Source organism: Atractosteus spatula, chromosome 11, assembly GCF_055471065.1.
Source record: "Atractosteus spatula isolate fAtrSpa1 chromosome 11, fAtrSpa1.hap1, whole genome shotgun sequence".
NCBI classification, from domain to species: domain Eukaryota; kingdom Metazoa; phylum Chordata; class Actinopteri; order Semionotiformes; family Lepisosteidae; genus Atractosteus; species Atractosteus spatula.
In genome coordinates this window covers 47398394-47421143 of record NC_142716.1, presented here as the reverse complement: position 1 = coordinate 47421143, position 22750 = coordinate 47398394, and the positions used below count along the sequence as shown (strand labels likewise).

The following is a 22750-nucleotide window of genomic DNA, read 5'->3' as shown; positions in this document are numbered from 1 at the left end:
AAACATAGCTAAAGTTCAGCTGTAATGAACACGTGTGCTGTTTTATTATTCTTGGAAACAGAGATGTCTGAATTATTACTATATTTCTCTTGTGTCAGTTAACCAATTTGGTTTACCTTTTCAGAGAAATGTATCAACCAATGGCTGTTGTGCACATGTTGTGGTAAAGCCTGAAAACAAATATCCCTCACAGAGTTCTACAGTGGTAAAGTTAAGGATGTGACCTGCGTAAAACCAGCATGTAGAAACAACCACAAAAAAACAACATACAGCCTATTAAAACTGGGGCTCTTTTTTAGTGTCGTCGCAGAATCTCATGGGAGTTGCATGGAGGTGTGCTCATGAATTCATAAATAAATGTGTATAAATAAATGCGTTTTAAAATAAATGTATTTATAAAATAAGAATGCATGGAGCGTGACTCTGTGCTTGTGTATTTATAAATAAATGTGTTGTGCAAAGGCCTTAGAGGCTTAAATTGTCCCCCTGGGGATGGATAAAGGGTTTTGAATTGAATTGAATTAAGACACTTCTATATGCGAACATGTACTTAATCAAATGAAAGCATTTTGAAGAAGTTTTCGCCAGTGACTGAGCTCTGAAATTGACAGCTGCGCGAACTCTTTGGAGCCTTCTGCTGTCAGCCGCCAGAAGCTGATTCCAGGTCCCTGGGAGACCTCCAGGGAAAGCCAGCTCACTGCTGTAGGTGGGCCAAAGGGTGGTGCTGAGACTGGGGACCCTGTGCTGTAGGAGGTGTCGTCCTTTAGATACAATGTAGAAGTGGTATTTGGGCTTGCACAACCTCACCTGCCTAGGAGTTCCCCCTTCGCTGAATTGCTAAATTGTTCCTCTCTCCTCCACCTGCTCTGCTGGTGCAGAATGGCTGCAGTGTCTCACCAGGTGCGGCTGCACTTCAGTGGTGGACAAAGTCAGCCCCTCTCTTACAAAACATGGGGATGAAAAGTGGTAATCCAATTAATTAATCAATCAATCAATTAATGAATTGCTTATTCATTAATCATCAATAGACATCACTAAAAACCCTGTAATTGGCGTATAATATTTACACAGAGATTCCCTAAAGAAGTACGACCAAAGAAGTTAAGTAAGCCGAGCCCTCCTGCCAGATTTGAAGCCCAGGAATTGGTTCATCCGTCAGCTTTGGTGAATTTAAATCAGTGTTTTCAGTTTACTTTTCATTTTAATACTAAAAAACACAAACACAGCCCTTTAATTTCTGTACTAGTGGACATGTAGAAGTTGTGTGTTGTTTAAATCCGTGTTTATCTTTAGCATATGGCAAAACATTTAGAACAACCAAGATGTTAGAAGGTGTTAAGAAGCTGCAACTGCTGTTCACAGGTTGTGGATGTGAAATTATCACCTTTCAGCAAAGCCCTAACCTGAATATCCACTCCACTGTGGCTCCACCAGAGAAAGACAGCAGCACAAAAAGGTGTTAGTGTCTAACAAACAACACTTCGAAACCACAAAAGACAGTCCAGTATCTTTACAGCAGACGAATGCGAAGTTAGAGCAATCATTTGTTGTTGCAAAAAAGTTTAGAAAAACATCTGGCAGAACTTGCAATTATGTTATTTTTTAAGTTATAATTTGCCCCATTAGGGTGATGTTTATCTCAGTTACATAACATGTCCTGCTTGACGCAGCACTGTCTGTACTATAACAGGCTGCTTTGCACTGTTACGTCTGCTCTTGTAGTAGGAGGTGCTATATTATCCAAAAGCATTTGTCTGGAACTGTTTTGAGCAGCAAAGAAAATAAAAAGCTGTGTCACTATGCGCCCACAGCAGTGCAGATCGTATGTGGATCTCATTGTCCTGTGCTCCATCTGTAATTCTGCAGCCGCTGTCATTACCAATCAGCATGTTGCCTGGCTGGTTAAACACTGACATGTCAGTCACTTTTGGTCCATTATCACAATGGCATTTGAACAGAAAAAACACAGTGCATAAGCAGTATATATCCTCATAACAAACTGAGTGTAAAGCTCTGAAATTAGTCAATGATCTAGCTGTGCAATCTGCCAAATGCACAATAATGAGCTGAGAAATAACAAACTATATAAGTGCATCCTAATGTTTCTAATGAACTGCCAGACTGGATGGGTTTATGTATAGCTCAGAAACCCCAGTCATGTAATTGAGTTGGCCTAATAACCTTCAGATTCACTGCTGTCACAGACATCTATAATAATGCAGCTTTTAGTGAACACATCACATGGGCTTTTGTGAAAGTATTTTTTTAAGAAATAGCTCCAGTGTTGCCGTCTGCTATACCTGTTCAATGAGATTCATGACAGCATGTCTTATACTGCAAATCTTGCTGATACACAGTACAACACTCCATATAAATAATCCCCCCAAAAACAGGAGAATTATAATAATCCCAGTAATTATAACAAGGAAGAGGATAGACATTTTCAAAAGGTAGTTATAGCAGTTGCTCTGGGTGCCTGAAATACAAAGAAACTCTACATATGAACTTTGGAATAACTAGAAATATTGGAAAAGATTTTATAGTGTTGGCATGACTTTGTAGCAATAAATGTTTTTTTTAAGTCTAAAAATGTGAACCAGTTTTACATGAAACAACACAAAACTACTGTTTCACAATTATAATATTTCAGTGAATATTTAGAAATTATGTAAATATTTCAATGGAGATAAAATTTCATTTATAGACAGTAGCAATTGTTATGGGTGTCTAAAGCCATTTGTCACGAAGCGTCTTTCAGGACCCTGTGCAGACGACACAATCCGGAAGGGAGTGAACACACACAGGGAGGAGACAAGGAACTGGGCTGGAAGAGGAACGGGGGGGGGCGTGGTCCAGGGCGAACAGTCCAAAGGGAAATCCGTGGTGAGGCAAATGTTCAGAGTCGGGTGATCAGTCCAAGACGAACAAGACAAAGTTAAAAGCCGGAGCTGGATCCGGCAAGGGGTCGGGGGGAAAAAGGGGGAACAGAACCAGGCGCTCCAGGTCCCGGACTCGGCCGGTCCAAGAAACCAATGCAGAGCCTGGAACAGAGTGAGCGTCTGGCTTTTGTAGGGAGGCAGGAACAGGGAGCAGGTGCACAAAATCAACTCAAAAGTGAACGAGCCGGAGCGCCCTTAAGGGGGAGGGACTACAATCGTGACACCATTATTATGGATGGGAGATACATCCCTAGATTTGATTTATCATGAAATGCTCCTTTGAAATGTGCCTTCAAGGCTGTCTCTGACTAGGATTTTGATATAGGTGCCACAGTGCCCTCCAGACACTAAACGGGAAACATTAAAACCACCGTCTGACTGAGCAGTACAAACATACAGTAAAAAGCAAGAAAAGGAAGGAACTGTGCTTTTTGTAAAAAACCACAGATGTGTTCAATCTGTAAACATTTACTGCCCTGGTTTGCTTGACATTCTGTTCAGTATGGATTTGCGACATTAGACCAAACTCTACTCTTCCAAAAGTATGAAAACTAGAGGATGAATGATAATTTGTGACAATCTGAAACCAGGTTTTGTCCTACATCAAGGAGTAAAGCCTTTTTGTGAATGGTTTCCACAGTTCTGCACATACAAGATACAAGAAGGGGCTCAAAAAGGTACAAATGATCCAGAAGGTTTAGTGATTATTGATCCTCTTCAGAATGTTCAGAATATCTGATTGTATTACAGTGACTCACTCCAGGTGCTGTGTCTACACTGGGAACAGTACGGTGACACAGCACTCCCAGGTCCCAGGAGCAAAGAGTACGGAGGAACCTGATTCAAGTGCTCAGAATCCTTAAAGGCCCTGACACCGTCAACTACATGGACTTCAACAACATCCAAACTCGAACCAGAGGACACAAGTAGTAGGAAACTAGTGCTTTAAAAACCGAGAACAGCAGGCACTTCTTTACACAAAGAGTTGTGGGAGGCTTTCTTCAAGGACAGGATCCTTGGATTGATGAGCTTCTAACTCCCGACTATTTACTACGAGTGAGGTGGGCCATCGTTCGTCCTCTCTACTCCTCTCATTCCTAACCATTATGCTCTTTTCAGGCTCAGCAGCAGATACAACCTTTGTGTCAGCAGCACGGAGCGGTCTTGACCTTTTAAAATGACTTCCGTTTCCTCCTCAGCCCCCGGCAGCGTTCGTGTCTTGAGTAGCGCAGACACGCAGAAGCAAACTTGCTAACTTTGAGGTTCTTATCCAGCAAGAGAGAAACCACAAAAAACAATACAGCAGGTTTCGAGACCGACTTTAAAACCTCCCAGCCAAACAGATGAGCTGTGCAAACTCCTCGGGCCGGCCCTAAGGGAAAGCCGTCCATGTGGAGCTGGCTGTGAGTCTGTACACTTTTACAACGGCCGATGACCCTGCCATGACCTCCACATGACCTCACTGTTCTTTACTGGACCTCAGGAATACCACGATGATATAATCAGCATGTTGCATTAGCTGGTATACGAAACATCTGCTGTAGCACCCTATCACTTCCTTGAAGCCCACTGTGGTAAAATAAAAACTGAGCAAGCATGTTGGAATTATAGGAAAAATGAGGGGAACTCCACAAAACAAGTGCAGAAATAGTATGTTCCCATTACTGCCCATAGTCACCATCCACACCAGGCCACAGAAGCTGCAGGGTTCTCCCACATATGCACAGACCCCCCTGGCCATTTCAAGAGCAGAGAGCAGCAAGTGTACGTATCCAGGTGACAATTATCATTGACATTGGCCAAACTGCAAAGACCCTGAAAGACATCCCCAAAGCTCTCCAGAAAGATATCAGGAGCCAAGATTACCCTGAAACTTGGATCACACCTTCCCCCTTGCTCTCAACAACAGAGTGATTTTTTTACAAGCCCCTCATTCCTTTGCAGGTTTCAGATTTCCACTCTTCTCTCCCTTCGTCTGGACACCCCCTCTCACCTGCTCTGGTCATTAACATCAGCTCACTAAGGACAGCAACGCCCAAGGGCCGAACGCTTTGTGAATGTTTGGAATACATACCTGGTGAGAAAAGTGGGGCTCAACCCTCTTGGTTAGTGGGCAGCCTCCTGGCCACAGGACGAGGAGGCTCGAACCCCGGTCAGAGAGGAGTGAACCCAGGGGCGGCTGCGAGGTGGAGATGGGGTGAGGTGTGCGTGAAAGGAGGCCTTTGAGCTCAGGTCATGTAGCCTGTTTGGTGATGATGGTGTTCATGTTGTCATGTGGTTGTCCCTCCCCGGCCACAGTGAACAACTTCCTTATTAAACAGTGTCAGTGAGCTGACAGAGGTGGTGAAGAGCCCAGCAGACATACTGGCCCTCCATGATCAGGATTGGGGATCTCTGGCTGATGAAGTGCAGAGTGATTTACTGTGGTTAAAGCAGAGTGAACACCGCTGAAACACTACAGGATTGGCGGGAGGTTACAGCACCCCTCCTCCCTCCCTGTGTCATCTTCCCTTCAAATGTGCTTTCGGCCTTGAAAAGCGCACTTGGCCGTTCTAAAGGGATTCAGCCTCACAATGGGGGTCCAGACATCTGTATGGTTTTAAATCTTTATCGCTGCACGCACAGGAAGTTTACGCAATTTCTCACACAAGCAACCTGCTCCGCTTTTGTTTCTCCTGAGACCTCCACAAAGCCCACAGAGTGCAGATCGGTAAACTCATGCAATGTCCCCTGAATAGAAAAACAACAAGCAACCCAATCTATTCATACTGCTAGTCTAAGCTTATCTGCGTTGGATCCCTCAGGTCTTGCTTGCTATTTCGCTTGGGGACAATAAAATACACCCCCCAGCCACATACACCAAGCTACAGACATCTGAGGAGCAGAATGATCTTTCTTTTTCTGATCCGGTTATAGAATATGTACCTCACATTTCTGAGATATTTGTACACATACACCTGACACACCGTTTCGCCGATACCCTGCACACTAGTTTACAGGCCTTAATAAATTCGATTAGAAGTAGCTCTCGATGTGTATTGCGTCTTCCATGCAGGAAACACAGAACAAATAAATCGGTGAACTATCTCAACAAGACACACTATGCCACAACCCGCCGTCCACAAGAGTATATCATTGAAGATTAATTTGGAAATAAATCAGAGGTAGAGAACTGTACAGATACGATCAAGTAAAAGGGTTATTCCATGCTGAAAAGAGACGAAGAGAAACACAACGTAACTGTAACCGATGCCACTTTGGCAAGTGATCGCTCAGCAAAGACCTAATCAAAAACATTTAAACCCTTTCTCCTCCGCTCCAGGAAACGGAACTTTCTCCATTATTTTTCTTTATTTTTGGGGATGGTTATTTTCACTGTCTTCAAAGTTTCCACTGTGTAAAACCAAGAAGGCCGCTGCCCACAGCACTGTCTAAGCTGTGATTTTTGTTTGTACGAATGAGATCTTTACCTTCAGAAGGAGGTGTAAAAAAACAAGCTTTAATTGACTCATCCCACATACATTCCGGTAAAACAGAATGAAAATGAAAAACAATGAGAAAAATGACATCATTTCGCATAACGGTCTCCAAAAGAAACCTTCAGAGGTGAAATGTACGTAAAAAACTGCTGTTTACTGTAAGTTATGTTCAGAAACCCGAAGATCTGCTCACTGTACCGATGAAAAACCTGGTTAAAGAAAAATGAGTCTTCAGAAGAAAACTATTGCTAACTCCTAATGTGAGAATGTTCAAGTGAACTATTTTAAGAACCAAAATGCGTACATTTTCCTATACAGCACTTCAGAAAAAGAAAAAAAGTTTTTGTTTTTTCACAAGATAGGGCAACTCAGAAGCGAAAGGAAGGAAACGTTAGTGGCTTTAAATTTTCCAGATTTACCATATCAGCAGTCATCACTTTAACTGAGGGAGAATCACAAACGTAAATTTCTGGAGGATGTGGCTCCCACATTTTTATCTTGTCAAGTTTTTAGCTGTTTTCTTGCAAAAAATATACATTTAAACCCGCTGACTCAGAAAAAAAAACACCAAACATGAACATTTTTATCATTGTTTTTATCAAACATTAAAGATTTTTTTTCAATTAAACTTGTATTAAAACAGATTTATTTTAGCTTACAAAACTGAGCAATACTTAGATAGCAAAGGCCTTCTTGGAGATATAACCTCAAATGTGAAGAATGTTTATTTCTAAGTCACAGTCACGAATGAAAACCTTTTTATTGTAATCAAAAATGTTACAAAGGACTAAGCCAGTGCTGCTCCTCCTTACCAGCAGACATGTCAGTGGGGTAGTGAAAGAGGTAGGTGCTGGGATAAGCAGAACTGATGGGACTTGTTTCAGACAACTCATTGTAATGTTCTGTGGTTCATTGCAGAGGTGTGGGCACGATCTGTAGCCAGGAGGTACATAAGACACCGGCTCGTTCACAAGCATTTGTCTTTTGCTTTTCGATGTGGTGCCCGCGAGGCTGTAAAGGCTCACTAAACTTCATTCCCCTTGTGGGTCACCGGGTGACCTCCGGGTCTCCCGGCACACGTGTTCCGTGTTAGTTTTGACCGGAGGCACGTCCAGCAGGTCAGAGCTACAGATGAACTGGACACAGAAGGAGCGAGCTAAGCGACAACTCATTAACCAATAAAACACATTCCTCACAGCTGCAAATATACAGGATCTATATGCCAAGCCTTACAATCTGAGCAGCAAGGATAGACTGGAACCCTGCCAGTTTTAAAACCACAGCGTCCTGTCTGTGCTGTGAAGCGTGGTGCCTCAGTCTACATAAATACACAAAATAAAGATACCCCTTTTCAATGGGCAGGAAGCTATACATATAACACTAAAACAAGACTCTTACGGTCTTAGATTTATTTCCACCAACCTTATCACAAACCACATCTCCCCCTTGGTAGGTACAAAAATAAGTGTGCTGTTTTTGAAATATTCAAAAATGATGAATTCACGCATTTAAAAAATGGCAAGGATAAATTGCGCTTGGAATTAATTTCTACGATCTTGTTATATCTGTACGTCGGGAAACAAGTCAAGAGAAGAGAACTGGTTTGCCTATAGTACACAAGGGAAAAACTGCAGAACAATTCATGCTACAGAGGTAAGTTTAACATAGAATGCTTTTAGCATTCTTAAGCCATTACTTTATAAACAATAACATTTTTATTATTACAGCCTATAAATTTTGTACATAAGGAGAAGGACCACTGCTGACCAAAATGTATTGTTTTTGAAAGAAAAACAACAACCAGACTGCCCTCATTCTAATGCTTGCGCATGTCCTCATACACTGTATCATTTTGTCGTCGGCTCTGAGATCTCTGCTTCGCAAAGAACTTCTTTAACTGAAAGAAAAAAAATAACAAAATAATATTAATCATTTTGATTTTTACAGCTGTTACCCACAAAACACATGATGTGAAAACACTTTTGGTCCGAGCGTCGGAAGTGAACTTTTTATCAGCATTGACATAAATCTGCTTCCTTGCACAAGTGCGCCCACGGACATTACAACCTGTGCAGAATGGAAGCTTTCTGCCTTATCAGGCTTTGCACCACATTGCTCTGAATATGCTGTCTTATCTATTTTCAAAGTGCGCTTTACCAGAATTGATGTAATGTTTGTTTCGCCAGATTAAAGAAGATAACTTCTCATTCAGTCTTACAAATTCGTATTAAAATGCTGACCTGCTGCTCTGTTGTTGATAGGAAGCTGAAGAATATGAAGAGGCTGTCAAGTCTAATGGTGATGATTTGAAGAGAAATCCATCCATCCATTTATCAGTTCATCCACTTCCTAACTGCTTTATCTAGTACAGGGTCGAAAGGGAGACAGAGTCTATCCCAGTAAGCAACAGGCACAAGGCAGGTTACACCCGGACGCCAGTCTATGCCAGTGCACAGTCTCATATCGGGGCCAATTTTCCCAAAGTAACCTAATAATTAACTTAATTAATTAGTTGGTACGTTAATTTTCCCAATGGACTGTGGGAAGCAACCAGAGCAGCCGCACAGAGGACCCAAACTCACGCCAACGTGGAGAGAACATGCAAACGCCATGCAGACAGCACCCCAGGTCTGGAATTGAACCCAGGACCCCAGTGCTGACAGATAGAACATGAGGCAGCAATACTAGCCGCTGTGCCACCATGCTGCCCTAAGAGAAATTCATCGTGTCTTTAATCTATCTTTACCAGTTAGAACGTAAAGCAGGGATGTCCCATCCTGGCTCCGGAGGGCCAGTGTCTGAAGGTTTTCAGTCCATGTCAGCTCTCTTAACCAGCCACATCAGCCCATTATTGGCTTAACTGGACTAATTTAACAACCTTGGATGCTGGAATCCGAGACGTCCTGTAGACACAGCTAGCTGTAGCCTTTCAGAACCAGAACTAGATGACACTGGGAAGAAAGTACAGGTGCACAAGCTTTCCCCTTGGTCCTTGAGCACAGAATCTAAAAGTTGTTTTTTCCTAGATCTTTTTAAATTGCCAACAGCTGAAGACCTTCAGAACACGTCCCACTGGTCCTGTTTAAGCTCAATTAGGTTGTTCAGAGAGGAGGTGGGACCAAAACCCTGCAGAGCCAGAGCCTTCCAGCGCCGGAGGAATGAATCTGGGCCTGAGGAGTTCATGATGCATGGTGTACGTGACTCCTTCTTGAAGGCCCACATAAAAAAACAATATGCCTGGTCAGCCAAAGCGTGACAGTAGCCACAGGACCAGACAGCCCTCCCCTCAGCGTGCACCTTGAGTGCACCTGAAACGCGTGAGAGAATGTTTGTGAGGGTGATACATCTAAAGATGTAATAAGGGGTGTGCTGTTGTGGGAAATTGTTCATCAGAGGAGGAGGACACAGTCTTGTGCAGAATCAGTTTTATTGAGCCTCAATAAGGGCAGCAATGCATGCTGGGTCTGACTCGCAGAACAGACATCCTGCAAAGAGTTTTCAATCCTTATATACGGCATGGGCTCAGAAAGAAGTTTGGTTTCACAGTTTTATGGTTTGTTATGGCTATTTGCTCTGTCCTTTGTTATGTAGCATAAATCGAACTGCATTGTCCTGCTCCAAGTCCTGTCCTTTGATAAGAAGGGGACATTGATCTGTGGTGTCCTCTTTATGGGTATTGGTCCTGTCTTTGGTTATGTAGTGTAAGTGACTGGAACTGCTAAAGCAAGTCACTTTATTGTATCTTAGCAGAACTTTTGGTGAAGGCTAAATGAACAGATCCCAGCAAACCTGCTCTCTGAACACATTCACGCACAATTGTGCAAAAGACAAGGGCAACATTTAAGCCTCACTGCTGGGGCCCCCAGGCGGTGTGGGGGTACTCACCCTGGGGTACTGCCAGATGATGAAGCCCATCACACACAGCAGGAGCACGGAGCCGGCGGACATCGCTGTGATCAGCATCAGGGTGGGGGTCAACTTCAGGGCCTCGTCCTTGTCGCAGGGCTGCTGCTGCTGCTGCTGCAGTCTCTCTGTTGGGCGAGACAGACAGTTCTTCAGACAGAGTGAACAGGTGCACGCTGCATGCACAGCAGCCCAAGAGGGCACAGAGCAGCCTACAGGAATAGTCATAACCATATTATGCAATAATGTCAGAAGTGAAAATCTTCCTGTGCTTTTCACTTTTGTTTAATGGACAGAAAGTGTGGCAGCCCCCACTACCCAGACACGAGTAGATGTCTGATAATCATGGTGGCAACGTGGCAGTTTGGAGCATGTTCGAGTGGACCACCTATGACTTCTGGTCTCAATGAATCTGCAGCCAGGATTGGCTAGGCCTTATTTCCCTGGGCTCAGTAACAAGGGTCCTGTATGAATGTATGTATGAAATGAATATGACAAAACTGGGGGTGTTGCTGTCTCTCCCTAGATTATATATATGTGTTCAATCTTGCTTATGAGCTATAATCTGGCCCTTTTGCAGCATGCTAAAATATTGAATCTTATTCCTCTGTTGAACTGATAAGTGAGATAAACTCTTCCTTTGTGGTGAACTAAAGTGTCAGTTAGTCCTAACTCTGACCAGGTAAGAAAGATCAGGTGTATGAGTGAATAAAAACGGGATCATTGGTGAGACCTGTAACATACTCTTGCATATGAGACTGATAGATCTAACTTAATAGACTGTTAATATCAAGACATCCACTTTTTTTCTTATTTGGCTTGGTTTTCTGACTGCCTTTTCTTCTGCATTTCAGATCTGAATGTCAAGCGTAAAGTTGTCTGTGGGTGTGAAATTCCCCCAGTGCTATGAACCGACTTCAATAACAATTTAATCACACCTGTTTCACCTCCATATTAAAAAGAAATAGACTGATCTTTACTAGCATGTGACTGCTAATGAAGCCATCAGGTATGCTGATTTCTTCAAAATCATTAAAACAAATATATAGCTATATCCAGTACACCACGGGGCAAAACAGTCCTACCAAAGCCATCATTCGCCGTTATTACTGCTGAAAACAGAGCTGACACACACATACCTCGGACCAGAAGCAGGGTACCAGAAGCTTCTTGTTTCTTCATCGAACCTGTATCCATATCGAGAGTGCCGTACTCACACACATACACCCCAGAGTCCCCCTCTGTCAGTGCTCTGAATGTAACTTTGACATCCTCCAGTTTTCCTGTAGTGTTCAGTCTGTCGGTGTACCCAGGCTGTACTGTCAATGTACTATCTTTGTTCACAAACAGCACTTCACCCTCCCGGGTGAACTTCCTTCTCACATACAGGCCGTCTGGACTCTGCACTGAGACAGAGCAGGAGAAGCTCACAGACTCCCCCGGCTTCGCCTCTGCGTATGGAGGCCTCTGGGTGACTGTGGATCAGACAGAAAAACCTTCAGATTGAGGTAGAGCTGTATGTAGCGGTACCGGAGAGTTGAAAACAGATCCTAAGCAAAATAATGAACTTCAATCACTGTAACAAAGCTGTGAATTTACAAAAAGAGACATAAGTAAGGTGACAAGTGAAAGGAGACTAAAAACCCATCTAGCCTGTTTGGTATTAAGTAGCTGATTGATCTATGAATTTCATCTATCCTGTGAACTCTGTGTTACATCACTGCTTCATGTGTCATCTAACACAGCCTTTGGAATGGCTTGAGGTTAGAGATAGAGGTCCTGTTATTGACAGCAAACTCACTTAACACTGACCACTGCATTTACTGACAGGCTTTCAATTTTGTAACTTTCTTACACTGAGCGATCGCTCCACAGGGAGGACACTTTCAAGAACAGGGACATGCTAAGGATATCAGAGAGTCTCCCTCACACCTAGACTCAAAACCTTCTTTTTTACTTTACTTAACTGGTTCTGTTCTTTACCCTTCTGCTCCTGCTGTGTATCGAGTACCCCCATCTACTGTCTCTCGTTGAGTATTCTCATTGTGCATATCTTGTGTATTTGTTATTGTTGTTTTTGTCGTTCTGTAAAGCTTTGAGAAGCCACCTTTAAAAGTGCTATATAAAATAAAGCTTGTATTATTATTATTACAGTCAAGTGTTTTGCGAGTGTGTCCGAGAAACACTACATTAAACAATAAACCAGAAAAGCGATAATGAAGGCGACGCGGATTAAACCGAGCTTACCAGGGGATGATATAGGTGGGTCTTTAGCCCAGGCAGGTAGAATGAGGAAGGCGGTGAGGAGCGGGATACGCCAGGCTGCAAGCACGGCCATCCCTGCAGTACGACGGATGTGTCTTCGCTGACTCTTCAGTTACCCTTCTGCTTCACGGTTCAAAGCCCAGGAAATATAACCCACACTCAAGTTGCGTCAGTTTCCTCGCCAACTCTATCGCCATCCAAAAAAACAACAGAGTGCGAATATGTTTTTTTTTAATTTATGTATAGGCCTGTGACCTATTTAAATGTTGGTTAACAGAATTGGTGAGGAAAGCTCTCAAAGTCGGGATAGGTTTAAAAAAAACGTAATAATTTAGAAACAGCATTTTTCCGCCTGAGAGAAGTAAGAAATGTGAACATCAAAATATTCAAACACCTTTGGGGTATCTCTTTCGGGTACATTAATTTCCTTTAAATTTAATGCAACACTAAACAGGAGCTTATTTGTGACATGGTTGCATAATTCTTTAAACTTTGGGCACTGAAACAAAACATTAAGTGAATATTTATGTTTGATCAAAGGTGCAATAGTGATGTTTTTTGTCAATGGACTGAAAAGGTATGGTCTACGGCCCTATTTTCTTGATCATACTGCCCTCTTGTGGCCCAAACCTGCAACTGAAGAAAACACAAGTGTATTGTAATGCCGAGAAGACCAGCAGTGGGGCTGGAGAGGTCAGCCCCAGGAGAGCATGCTGGGATAGTTGGGAAATATCAGGGACATTGCTAACTTCTGGAACTCGGGGTGAAGGACAGGGGTTTGTCACATAGTACACGAGTGGTTGTCCCATCTTTCTCTGTCCAAGTCTGTGACCTCAGGTTGGCACCCTGGAGTGTTTGGCTTCTGTCAGTCTGGATGATCATCTTCACTTGGACGTCTTTGTGTTTGCTTGCCGGCAAGAGCAGTCTTTTAAAGAAGAGCGGACCATGTTATTCAGGGAAGTAAATGACCACTTTCTTTCCTACTTTTCTGTGTGTTTATTACCGGCGTTACTGTATTTTTTTCCCCAAAATGTCTCTATTCGAACGAAAGGTATCTTTGAGGCAAAAGACAAAAACTTGTGATTTTACAGGATGCTTATTTTTATGCAGCGTAAAATGCTCTGAAAGCAGAAGTTGCTAACTCGGTTTTCACAAGAATTTGTTAGACTGTAATAATAACCCCATAAATACGTGTCCAAAACGTCGTTTTATTAGACTTGTTGAGTCTTCGTAGAGAGCAATCACACATATTCAGATGTCTGATGATTAGCTTCGGGACGTACTAAGCGTTACTAAAATGCTTTAAATTCAGTCTGAAAGAAAAGATTGTCCTTTGAAAACGTGTTTAATATTTTAAAAATTCGATAAGAGTAATTCTGTAAATTCTAAAATATTAAACACGTTTAAATTGTTGCAATGTCATAAATAACACCCCTTTTTTAAAATTACTTGTATTTGATATATTAGACAGCGTCTCAAGGAGTTTATATTCCATTAATCCTAATTTGAGAATATGTTGAAAATTTTCGTCAGACCTACAAACGTACTGATACTTCCCTCTTGTGGACAGAAATTAATTTTTTTTTTCATGTGAGCATCATTATTGACACATACCCGGAAATAAGTAAGTGCATGGAAGTTGTCGGCTATTTTTATATTTTGGGGTTAGAAAGAACCGGCCTTCGAAAAATGTGCATTTCAAACCGCAATGAAAATACACAGTAACGTGCAAAGCCTCCAACTGACATCATAAAATAGATGAAATTCGCAGGCATGTGCAGGGCCACGTTCTGTGGTTTAGAACGAGACAACAAAACTTCCGGCGACGTAATGCGGCCTTATTACATGGGCAAACAAGCAGGTTCGGAAAACATCTCTTTTAAATCCAGTAGTTTTATTGCTCTGGAGTTCGAGACGGTTTTGACGACAAATACGACTTGTTTACTCTGCACGCAGTTCATGTTGAAACAATTCTGCAGTGAAATGTCTGCTGCACAACCTATACTCTTTTTTTTAAAGATTTTTTTTATTAAATGTGTAAAGAATTTACAAATACAAATACAATCAGAAGATCAAATTAGGTACAAGAGAACAAACACAAACAGAAAAATAAACAGTTAACCGCCAGAGGTAATAAGTAAGTTATATGATTAAATTGTATTTTTTACATATATCATATGTTTTCCGTGCTTTATTATTTCTCACATTTTTAATATAATTTAAATAGTGTTTCAGCTCCACCTCAAAAGAACTAAAAAGGGGAGTATTATTAGACCAGTTGGATTCATGGATGTGACATTTACCAAGAATGATTAATAAATTGACTATAAATAAATGCTCTTTTTCCAAATTTTCTACTAAACAGTACAATAAAATGTCAAAATCCTTCAATCTAAAAAACACCTTTAACTGCCTGCAAACAAAACTCTGTAAATCTGTCCAAAACAGCTTCACAAACCTATGCACAACCTATACTCATCTGACCGTACATCGCATAATATTAGTCATTCAGGTGGGGAGCTGCGTCAGCACGCGTAGGCTGGGAAGGAACAAGTAATAGGTTCATTCCCTGCTGAAAAAAAGAAGGAAGAAAACACAATGTTTCGGCCGTGGAGCCTTCTTCAGATATAAGAGGAACTTATGAAAATCAGTTTTAACACCTGAAGAAGGCTCCACGGCCGAAACGTTGTGTTTTCTTTCTTCTTTTTTTCAGCATGGAATAAACCTATTACTTGTTCCTTAACATTAGACATTACAGGGTCAATTGCATAGAGCTGAAAAGCAGCGAACTAACTGGAATTCTACCCGTGGCCAGGACGCAGCTCCGTGCTCAAATAGTCCGCCACCTTAGAACCAAATGCAACGAGCCCAAAGTAGCAGCTGCTGCCCTCTAGAGATTCCTATAACGTTATATAACGTTCCTGAATATAGTGGTATTACTATTGTTACTAAGTAATGCATTAATTCATCCGTCGCTTGAAAAGTATTGTCATATTTAACTACAAATTGCTTTCCAGTTACCCCACAATTATTCATAATGAAGTTTATTAATACATGTTTTATTAATAAAAGTAATATGTTAATAATGAAGTTTAATGTCTATATTTATTAGTAGCTGTTATTACATCTAATGCATTTAGAGGTTTTAGTATGCGAGAGGGAATTTCAGATATCCCCGGGATTAAAGAGAACTGAAATTAAGTAAATACGTATTCAAATTAGGTGCAAGTCTTAAGTGTGATCTGTCACATCTGGCTGTTAATTAGATGTGTTGTATTTTTTTATTGCAATGGGACTCTACACTTGTGTTTCTCGGGGGAAAACAGGGATTTGTGGGATTTAGGGGGACAGATAATAAGTTGTGTTGGGAAATGTAAAAGTTTGTTAAAGATAAAAAAAAACTCTTCATTTTTTAAAGTGATTATTTGTGTCCCTTCTCGTATCCGTGGCTGTGGTCCAGTAACAACAGTGTCGGAATAACAGCCGGAGTGTGTGGAAAGTCTCGGAGACCATATAAAGGTCTAAATATCAACAATAACGTTTCTAATTCAGTCGGAAGGTCTCAAACCAAAAACACCCGAACAAGGACATTTTTAAGCGAAACTTGGTTCCTTTCCACTTGAGTGCTGCGGAATTAAACACAGTTACGGAAGTCTCAGCTTTAAGACTTCGGGTCAGCCTTCTCATCTCTTCCCAAAACCAAGAAACGAGCTCGCCAGCGGGACAGCGCAGTGCACCCACGGGCACAGCAAAAACACGCATCACCGCCTCCCTCGCGGGTGGATTGGCACCTCCCCCCGGCTGCACATCTGGCCGAGGCGCGCGAGGGCTCAAGAGGTTCCGTGCAGATGTGGTCTCTGAACACGCGGGGCCTACGTGACCGCTGCGTGAACCTCCTCCCTTCCACGCACCGCGTTCCAGAGTCCTGCGTAATCACCGCCGAGCTGGTACAGCATTGCCTGACGACCACAGCTCACAGCTATCTACAAAAGCCGGGTTTTCAGTCTTCCTTAAAATTGTGACCACTGAAGCAGATGTTTATAAACCGGTCGATTTTATAGGTCGGGAAGGCAAAATACGTTCTGGTAAATTTACGTCTCACTCTATAAGTATATGTCTTTCTTAAACAAAACTCAGTTTATTATTGAAATAAATCAATAAGACAGGGGTGTGCATATTATCAGCGTTCACACTTCAATTCAATTCAAGGTGCTTTATTAGCATGACCGATGGGTACAATTAGTATTGCCAAAGCAAATAAAAATAATAGAATTAACATGGAGCAAAACATAAAATAAAAGTAAAATACAATCTACAGACATATTACAGACATTTACAACAAAGACATATCATAATTCACAGCTGTGTGCGATCTGTTCACTCTGTCCAGTCACTTTCTCATCCTCCCTGCACCTCGGAGTGACAGAAGCAGAGGGCGCAAGACGGCAGTAGCTGTGACACCCAGCGCACTAACACACACACACATTGATTTTCATAAGTTCCTCTTAACCACTCTAACCTTTGAACCCGCCGAGGGTTTTTTTTTTTTGGGGGGGGGGGGCGTTCCCACTGCTCCTATGGAAAAATAATGTGCTTGTGCATCACCGGTCTCCGGGCAAACGTGCTTTTTCTATTCTATCACTTCCTGGCTGTAACAGAGTCGACTTCACACCTGCTGGAAAGACAGCTCCCCAGCTAAGGAGATAACAGCAGGACTGCTGTTTACCTGACCAGATCCGAGCATGCCGAAGCCTGGGCGCTTTTTAAAGAGTTCTTACACAGCTGATAAGGTCTTAAAGCCGAATATTACTACTACACAGCACAAGTCACTATGCAGGATTCTTAAGGCATTTATTGTGGTAGATTTCAAATCTGGTGGATTGCATCTTGCTCCCTTGTTCACACGTGGTCTCAGTGAGGTCAAGGGATCAGCAGGACACTTGGTGATTGGCTGTCTATCACTAAATAAGGGGTGTACAGTACTAGCCCATTGAACATTTGATGACCACCCATTTTATGGATGGTCATGTATTAAAGTATTATTACATGAGTATGTTAGTATTAAGAGAAATGTAAAACAGATGACCGTGACTCAACATTTTTAAATCGGTAACACCTCTTCTTATAATATGACATCACAGTCTGTCGATTTATTTTAATCTGAAGGTTTTGGTGGCCAGCTGTGGCCTGATCCGAGTGCCTGACCCCTGCTGCTCGTCACCCCTCCTCATTCCAGAGTTTCTCACACATCCCACTTTGAACCTGAGATCTCTTCCTGGCACGTGAGTTAGTGAGCTGAAAAACAGGAAAGAACAGGAAGCACTGTGGGGAGATTCCTTCTCCATGTGACCTGGCTGTTTTCTGAGCTCGTCACTGACAGGCTTTTATATCAGACGAACATCACAGATCCAGGGACTCCCCAGCACAACTCCCCGTCCTCCAGATATTCCACGCGTTGCACTTGTAAATACACAGTAGCAGGCGTCATCTCAAAGCTCAGACAGCGGAGACTGTGATATTCTATACCTACAATTCTGTTGTCATCGTTAGTGTATTTACTAAGAACGTTTTTCGGCTCAAAGAATCACAAAGCATAAATCAGGGGATCAGGGTCACGCCGCTGTCAGGATGAATACACACATTTCCCAAGGCCGGGAACACAGCAGCCCCGCTACCTTCTCTGCTGCCCCTTTGGGGCCCCCGGGCGGTGTGGGGGTACTCACCCTGGAGTACTGCCAGATGATGAAGCCCATCACACACAGCAGGAGCACGGAGCCGGCGGACATCGCTGTGATCAGCATCAGGGTGGGGATCAACTTCAGGGCCTCGTCCTTGTCGCAGGGCTGCTGCTGCTTCTGCTGCAGTCTCTCTGCTGGGCGAGACAGACAGCTCTTCAGCACAGGCCCAGTACAGACAGAGTGAACAGGTACCTGAGAAGGCCCAGTCCCTAAAGCAGCATTTTATACACACATGTATATGCCAATACCTGATTTTTTATTAAATTTGGTACCATTTTCCTCACCTCACAGCACAGATATAGCAGAGAAATATTAAGTTTAAAACACTCTGATATTCTGTCTGGGAGTATCTATTCTCATCTGAGGCTGTAGGGTTTTGTTCTCACTTTGTGGAGTGTTTTTTTTAACTTTGCTACTGGAATCTGAAATGAGCTGCATGGGCCAAATGGTCTCCTCTCATTAGTAAATGTTTACTTGTGCTTTTGCTCCATCCAGCACAAGTCATGGTTCTCAGAAACAAAGCCATCATTCGCCGTTACTACTGCTGAAAACAGAGCTGACACACACATACCTCGGACCAGAAGCAGGGTACCAGAAGCTTCTTGTTTCTTCATCGAACCTGTATCCATATCGAGAGCGCCGTACTCACACACATACACCCCAGAGTCCCCCTCTGTCAGTGCTCTGAATGTGACTTTGACATCCTCCAGTTTTCCTGTAGTGTTTAGTCTGTCGGTGTACCCAGGCTGTACTATAAATGTACTGTCTTTGTTCACAAACAGCACATCACCCTCCTGGGTGAACTTCCTTCTCACATACAGGCCGCCTGGATTCTGCACTGAGATGGAGCAGGAGAAGCTCACAGACTCCCCCGGCTTCGCCTCTGCATATGGAGGCCTCTGGGTGACTGTGGATCAGAGGGGTAAAACTCAAGCATTGCAGACAGCACAGGCAGAGTGATTCTTTTTTATATTATCTATGATCATTTTTATATCATAAAGGTAAATTTAAAGTTTCATGCACAAACAACATTTTCTAAAGGGATGATTTGCAGTATTTTCTTGTAGCACATATACCAGTTTTTGTTTTACTTTTTAAAAAATAGTTATGACAGAAATTGATTATGGATGAGCTACAATGGCAGTAAAAACTCTAATGTAGTAGTCTGATTTAGTTCTGGATTTTAAACCTATTCCAAATACAATTAATACACACTGACAGAAGTGCGTTCTTGACCTCCTTCACCCTTTGTTTCGTGGATGTGGAATGTACTTCCTTACTGACAGTAACGACGATGAGAGCAACACGTTACTAAACAACACTTACCAGGTGATGAAATTACATCTGCAGCACAGAGAGGTGCAGTCAGGAAGGTGACGAGAAAGAGGGAACACCAACCTACAAAGACAGCCACCCCTTCAACACAACTGATCGTTTTTTACAAATCAATAGACCCATTTAACATTCCAGATGCTCCTCCTACTAATAATTACAGCAAAAACAAGAACTAGATTATTGACTTCTGTGTATCATTTACAGCATGTTCTTGGATTTCATCGATAATATGATGAAGTTCAGATAGACAGCGAAGTTTTGTAGAGATATTTAAATCTTAAACATTTTGGAGATTTTTTTAAAGTTGTCACTGTGGCAACAGCTCTTTGTGGTTTATTGCCTTGGCTTTTCCATTATGAGCCATGGTCTTCATCTGATCCCAATTTCTTTCCTGTGTCTTCATCAAATGTATAATTTATTATTTAATTGCTTAGCAGACAGCTGCCAGACTTACAGTGTAAAAGCAGATAGGTTTACAAAACAATTAAACCACAGCACAATTACACTAACACCAACACAATAATTTCATAAGGAAAGAGCACTTGCTAACTGTGGACCCCAGTATTGGGCATTTGATGATTGACAGTGAAAAATAATGAACATCCTTTTAGCCACCTAAAATATTTTGTCATATTAAGATGATTTCTTATAAAGTGAAATGTAACACCTTTTTCTTCCGTTATTTTTGGTGAAGCAGAGTTGCTCAGACTGCTTGATTTGTTGGGTTTCCACTGTAAATCATTGAATTATACAGTCTGTGATAAGAAAGAGAACGGGTGAGAACTGAGAACTATGCTCTTCCGTCTGGGAAAATATTTCAATTTCTTAAACTTACAATGCATGTGACAGGTTTCCCATCTATGCTCGAAATAGATGTCGTTTTCTTTATTGCCGTTCTTGTTTATGAGTTCTGCGACTCCCACACAGCCTTTTTGCAGTACCATCGGTAAGGTTCTGGTACGTACCTTTCCGGCTCACACCAGAGCCCAGCGGGCCGCAGACCAGCACAGCTCTCCCTGCCATCTCAGCAGATGCAAAACGCGAACTGGGAGAACTGAAACACGAATTTCATTTCAGAGAAACACACCAGGCTTTCGCCACTGAATATCACATGACTTCGGATCCAACCAGAGCAGATTAGCAATGCTGAAATAAAACATCACGAAGCAGCGGTATGCCTGACAATGCATTTGTTTTCTTTCGATTTCTAAATGGCTCAATATTCTACTGTATAATTTTTTATCGTTTTTTTTTTAAATGACCCAGTATGCTATAATTTTTATCTCGTATTTAAGTGTTCCAGCACCATGACAATCATGAGCTGAGATTCCACCCCAAGGGATTCTGGGGGTGAGGGGGGGTACATAAATGATCTAATTTACACCCTGGTGCCCTGAGGTGTTCCGAAACAAGCTCCCCTCAGGAATCCCCATCCCCTTCACCCCAGTCACCCCAGTCTGTGCTGACTGAGACCCCAGACCTGCAGGTTCTCCGACTTGTTTCATTCCCAAATCGGCCCTGGGGTAACTTGTATGTACATGAGGAATGTAGATCACATTTGAACGATCGGGGCTCCCCGGGCAGTGTGGAGATTCTCAACTGGGTACTAACAGGGTGACTAATCAGACAGCTAAAGTTGCTCAGAAGACTAATAGCTCTGCGCCAAAACAGGAACCGCAGGGAGTTGCTGTGGTCTTGTACTGTATAAGAAAGAGAATTCATGTGACCGGAAGAATGCTGTTCTGTACAGGACAATCTTCTTTAAATCAATGATACGTTTGTCAGGTTTTGCCAGAGAGATAGGTGTGTTTCTTTCAAAACCCCATCAGTCTTAAAACTGGGTGATCCAAAAACAACAACAATACATCAATTTGTTTTATTCCTGTTTTCAAATAAAATTTAAGCTATTTAAAAATGTTTATTAAAAAATAATGTCAATAAGGTTTTTAACTCCCGAATGAATCTATTCTAATGGGAAACAGTGCAAAGTGTGAAAACCCAGCTGAAATTGTTTTTACTGTATTGAAAAACAAAGTCTAGCAATAAAATTCATGTCGTGGTTTAACATTTTGTCCGCGAGTTACCTGTTGTGCTTTTTAAATTAATGTTCACGTTTGGATGTTGCGCCCTAAGTTGCATATAGGCGATTCAATAAAAATACTGGTCATAAAAAAGATCGTTTTCCCCTGTCAAGCGCTCATCTCTTTCGTGTCTCCCGGCAGGTCCCATTGGAATATTCTGCACACGCTGCTGCCAGTGGACGAGCTGGATTTTATTACAGAATGTGTACAGGAGTATTTGGGATCAAAATCCTTATAAAAAAAGCAAGGAATAAACTAGTCTCTTAATCGTGAACGGTGAAAATGGTGCGTGTATGTGCATGTATTTAGGGGAAAGGTTATTTCCCAGTAACAGGCAGCAGCTCAATGGAGCTGACGGTGCACTCACCCAAGAATTCAATGCGTCTATTGTTAAGTATAATATTAGTCTTAAAAACGTTTATTTTGAAACAATACAATACCATAAAGAGCGAAAACTACTGATACATCAGGAAGGTGCAGGAACTCGTCAAGCAAGTAATTTTAATAAAAGATAGAAACCCCTCTGAAATCGGAAGAAAACAAAAAATCTTTTATTTCCTGGTGTTCACAATAGTGTGACAGCTGCGATCGGCGATCAGTTAATAATTCATGTTGCTATACGGAGTTCGCTCTTTCCTTTCTCAAGTATGCAGCGAGGCGGACTGCGAAAGTGTCACGATATCAAGCGTACTAAAACAGGGAGTCACAACAGTAATGGCGTGCCGCGATACCGGCAGTGTGCTATAAATGTCAGTGTCACGATAGTAACGCCGTATCGCTACAGCGAGTCACGCAAGACCCGTCGTATTGCAATGTAGACAACAGGGCGTGATAGCGAACAGTGCATCGCGACAGCAGCAGAGGGTCAGGTTTTTGCAAAACTGTAAGTAAGGTTGGGAGACCAACACTTCCCTCTGGGACAATCTCAGCAGGTCCAATTCTCAACCACGATCAAGAACCGAAACAGGAATTTCACTTCAGAAAACACCAAAAAAGAGAAGACTTGACGT

General features: G+C 42.2%; 2 protein-coding genes across 4 annotated transcripts; both read right to left on the bottom strand.

The window, feature by feature from the left end:
- Positions 1 to 6998: 6998 nt before the first annotated feature.
- Positions 6999 to 12710, bottom strand: LOC148824225 (uncharacterized). 2 transcript variants are annotated; one of them, XR_016093719.1, is made up of 4 exons: positions 12569 to 12708; positions 11461 to 11796; positions 8659 to 10449; positions 6999 to 8315 (listed from the first exon to the last, which is right to left on the bottom strand). XR_016093719.1 is itself a non-coding variant. In XM_088926903.1 (4 exons), exons 1-4 carry the CDS (start codon positions 12657 to 12659, stop codon positions 8235 to 8237), a joined length of 654 nt encoding a protein of 217 aa, XP_088783029.1. In that variant the 5' UTR covers positions 12660 to 12710; the 3' UTR covers positions 6999 to 8234. The 2 variants fall into 2 exon arrangements, 1 of the variants encoding a protein (XP_088783029.1); XM_088926903.1 differs by having other exon boundaries at positions 10304 to 10449; positions 12569 to 12710.
- Positions 12711 to 16784: 4074 nt separating this feature from the next.
- Positions 16785 to 20742, bottom strand: LOC148824224 (uncharacterized). 2 transcript variants are annotated; one of them, XM_088926902.1, is made up of 5 exons: positions 20625 to 20742; positions 19651 to 19722; positions 18896 to 19231; positions 18310 to 18455; positions 16785 to 17881 (listed from the first exon to the last, which is right to left on the bottom strand). In XM_088926902.1, the coding sequence occupies exons 1-5, from the start codon at positions 20680 to 20682 to the stop codon at positions 17804 to 17806; spliced, it is 690 nt and encodes a 229-aa protein (XP_088783028.1). In that variant the 5' UTR covers positions 20683 to 20742; the 3' UTR covers positions 16785 to 17803. The 2 variants fall into 2 exon arrangements, with proteins under 2 accessions (XP_088783028.1, XP_088783026.1); XM_088926900.1 differs by having other exon boundaries at positions 18310 to 18458; positions 20625 to 20741.
- Between the last annotated feature and the right edge of the window lie 2008 nt (positions 20743 to 22750).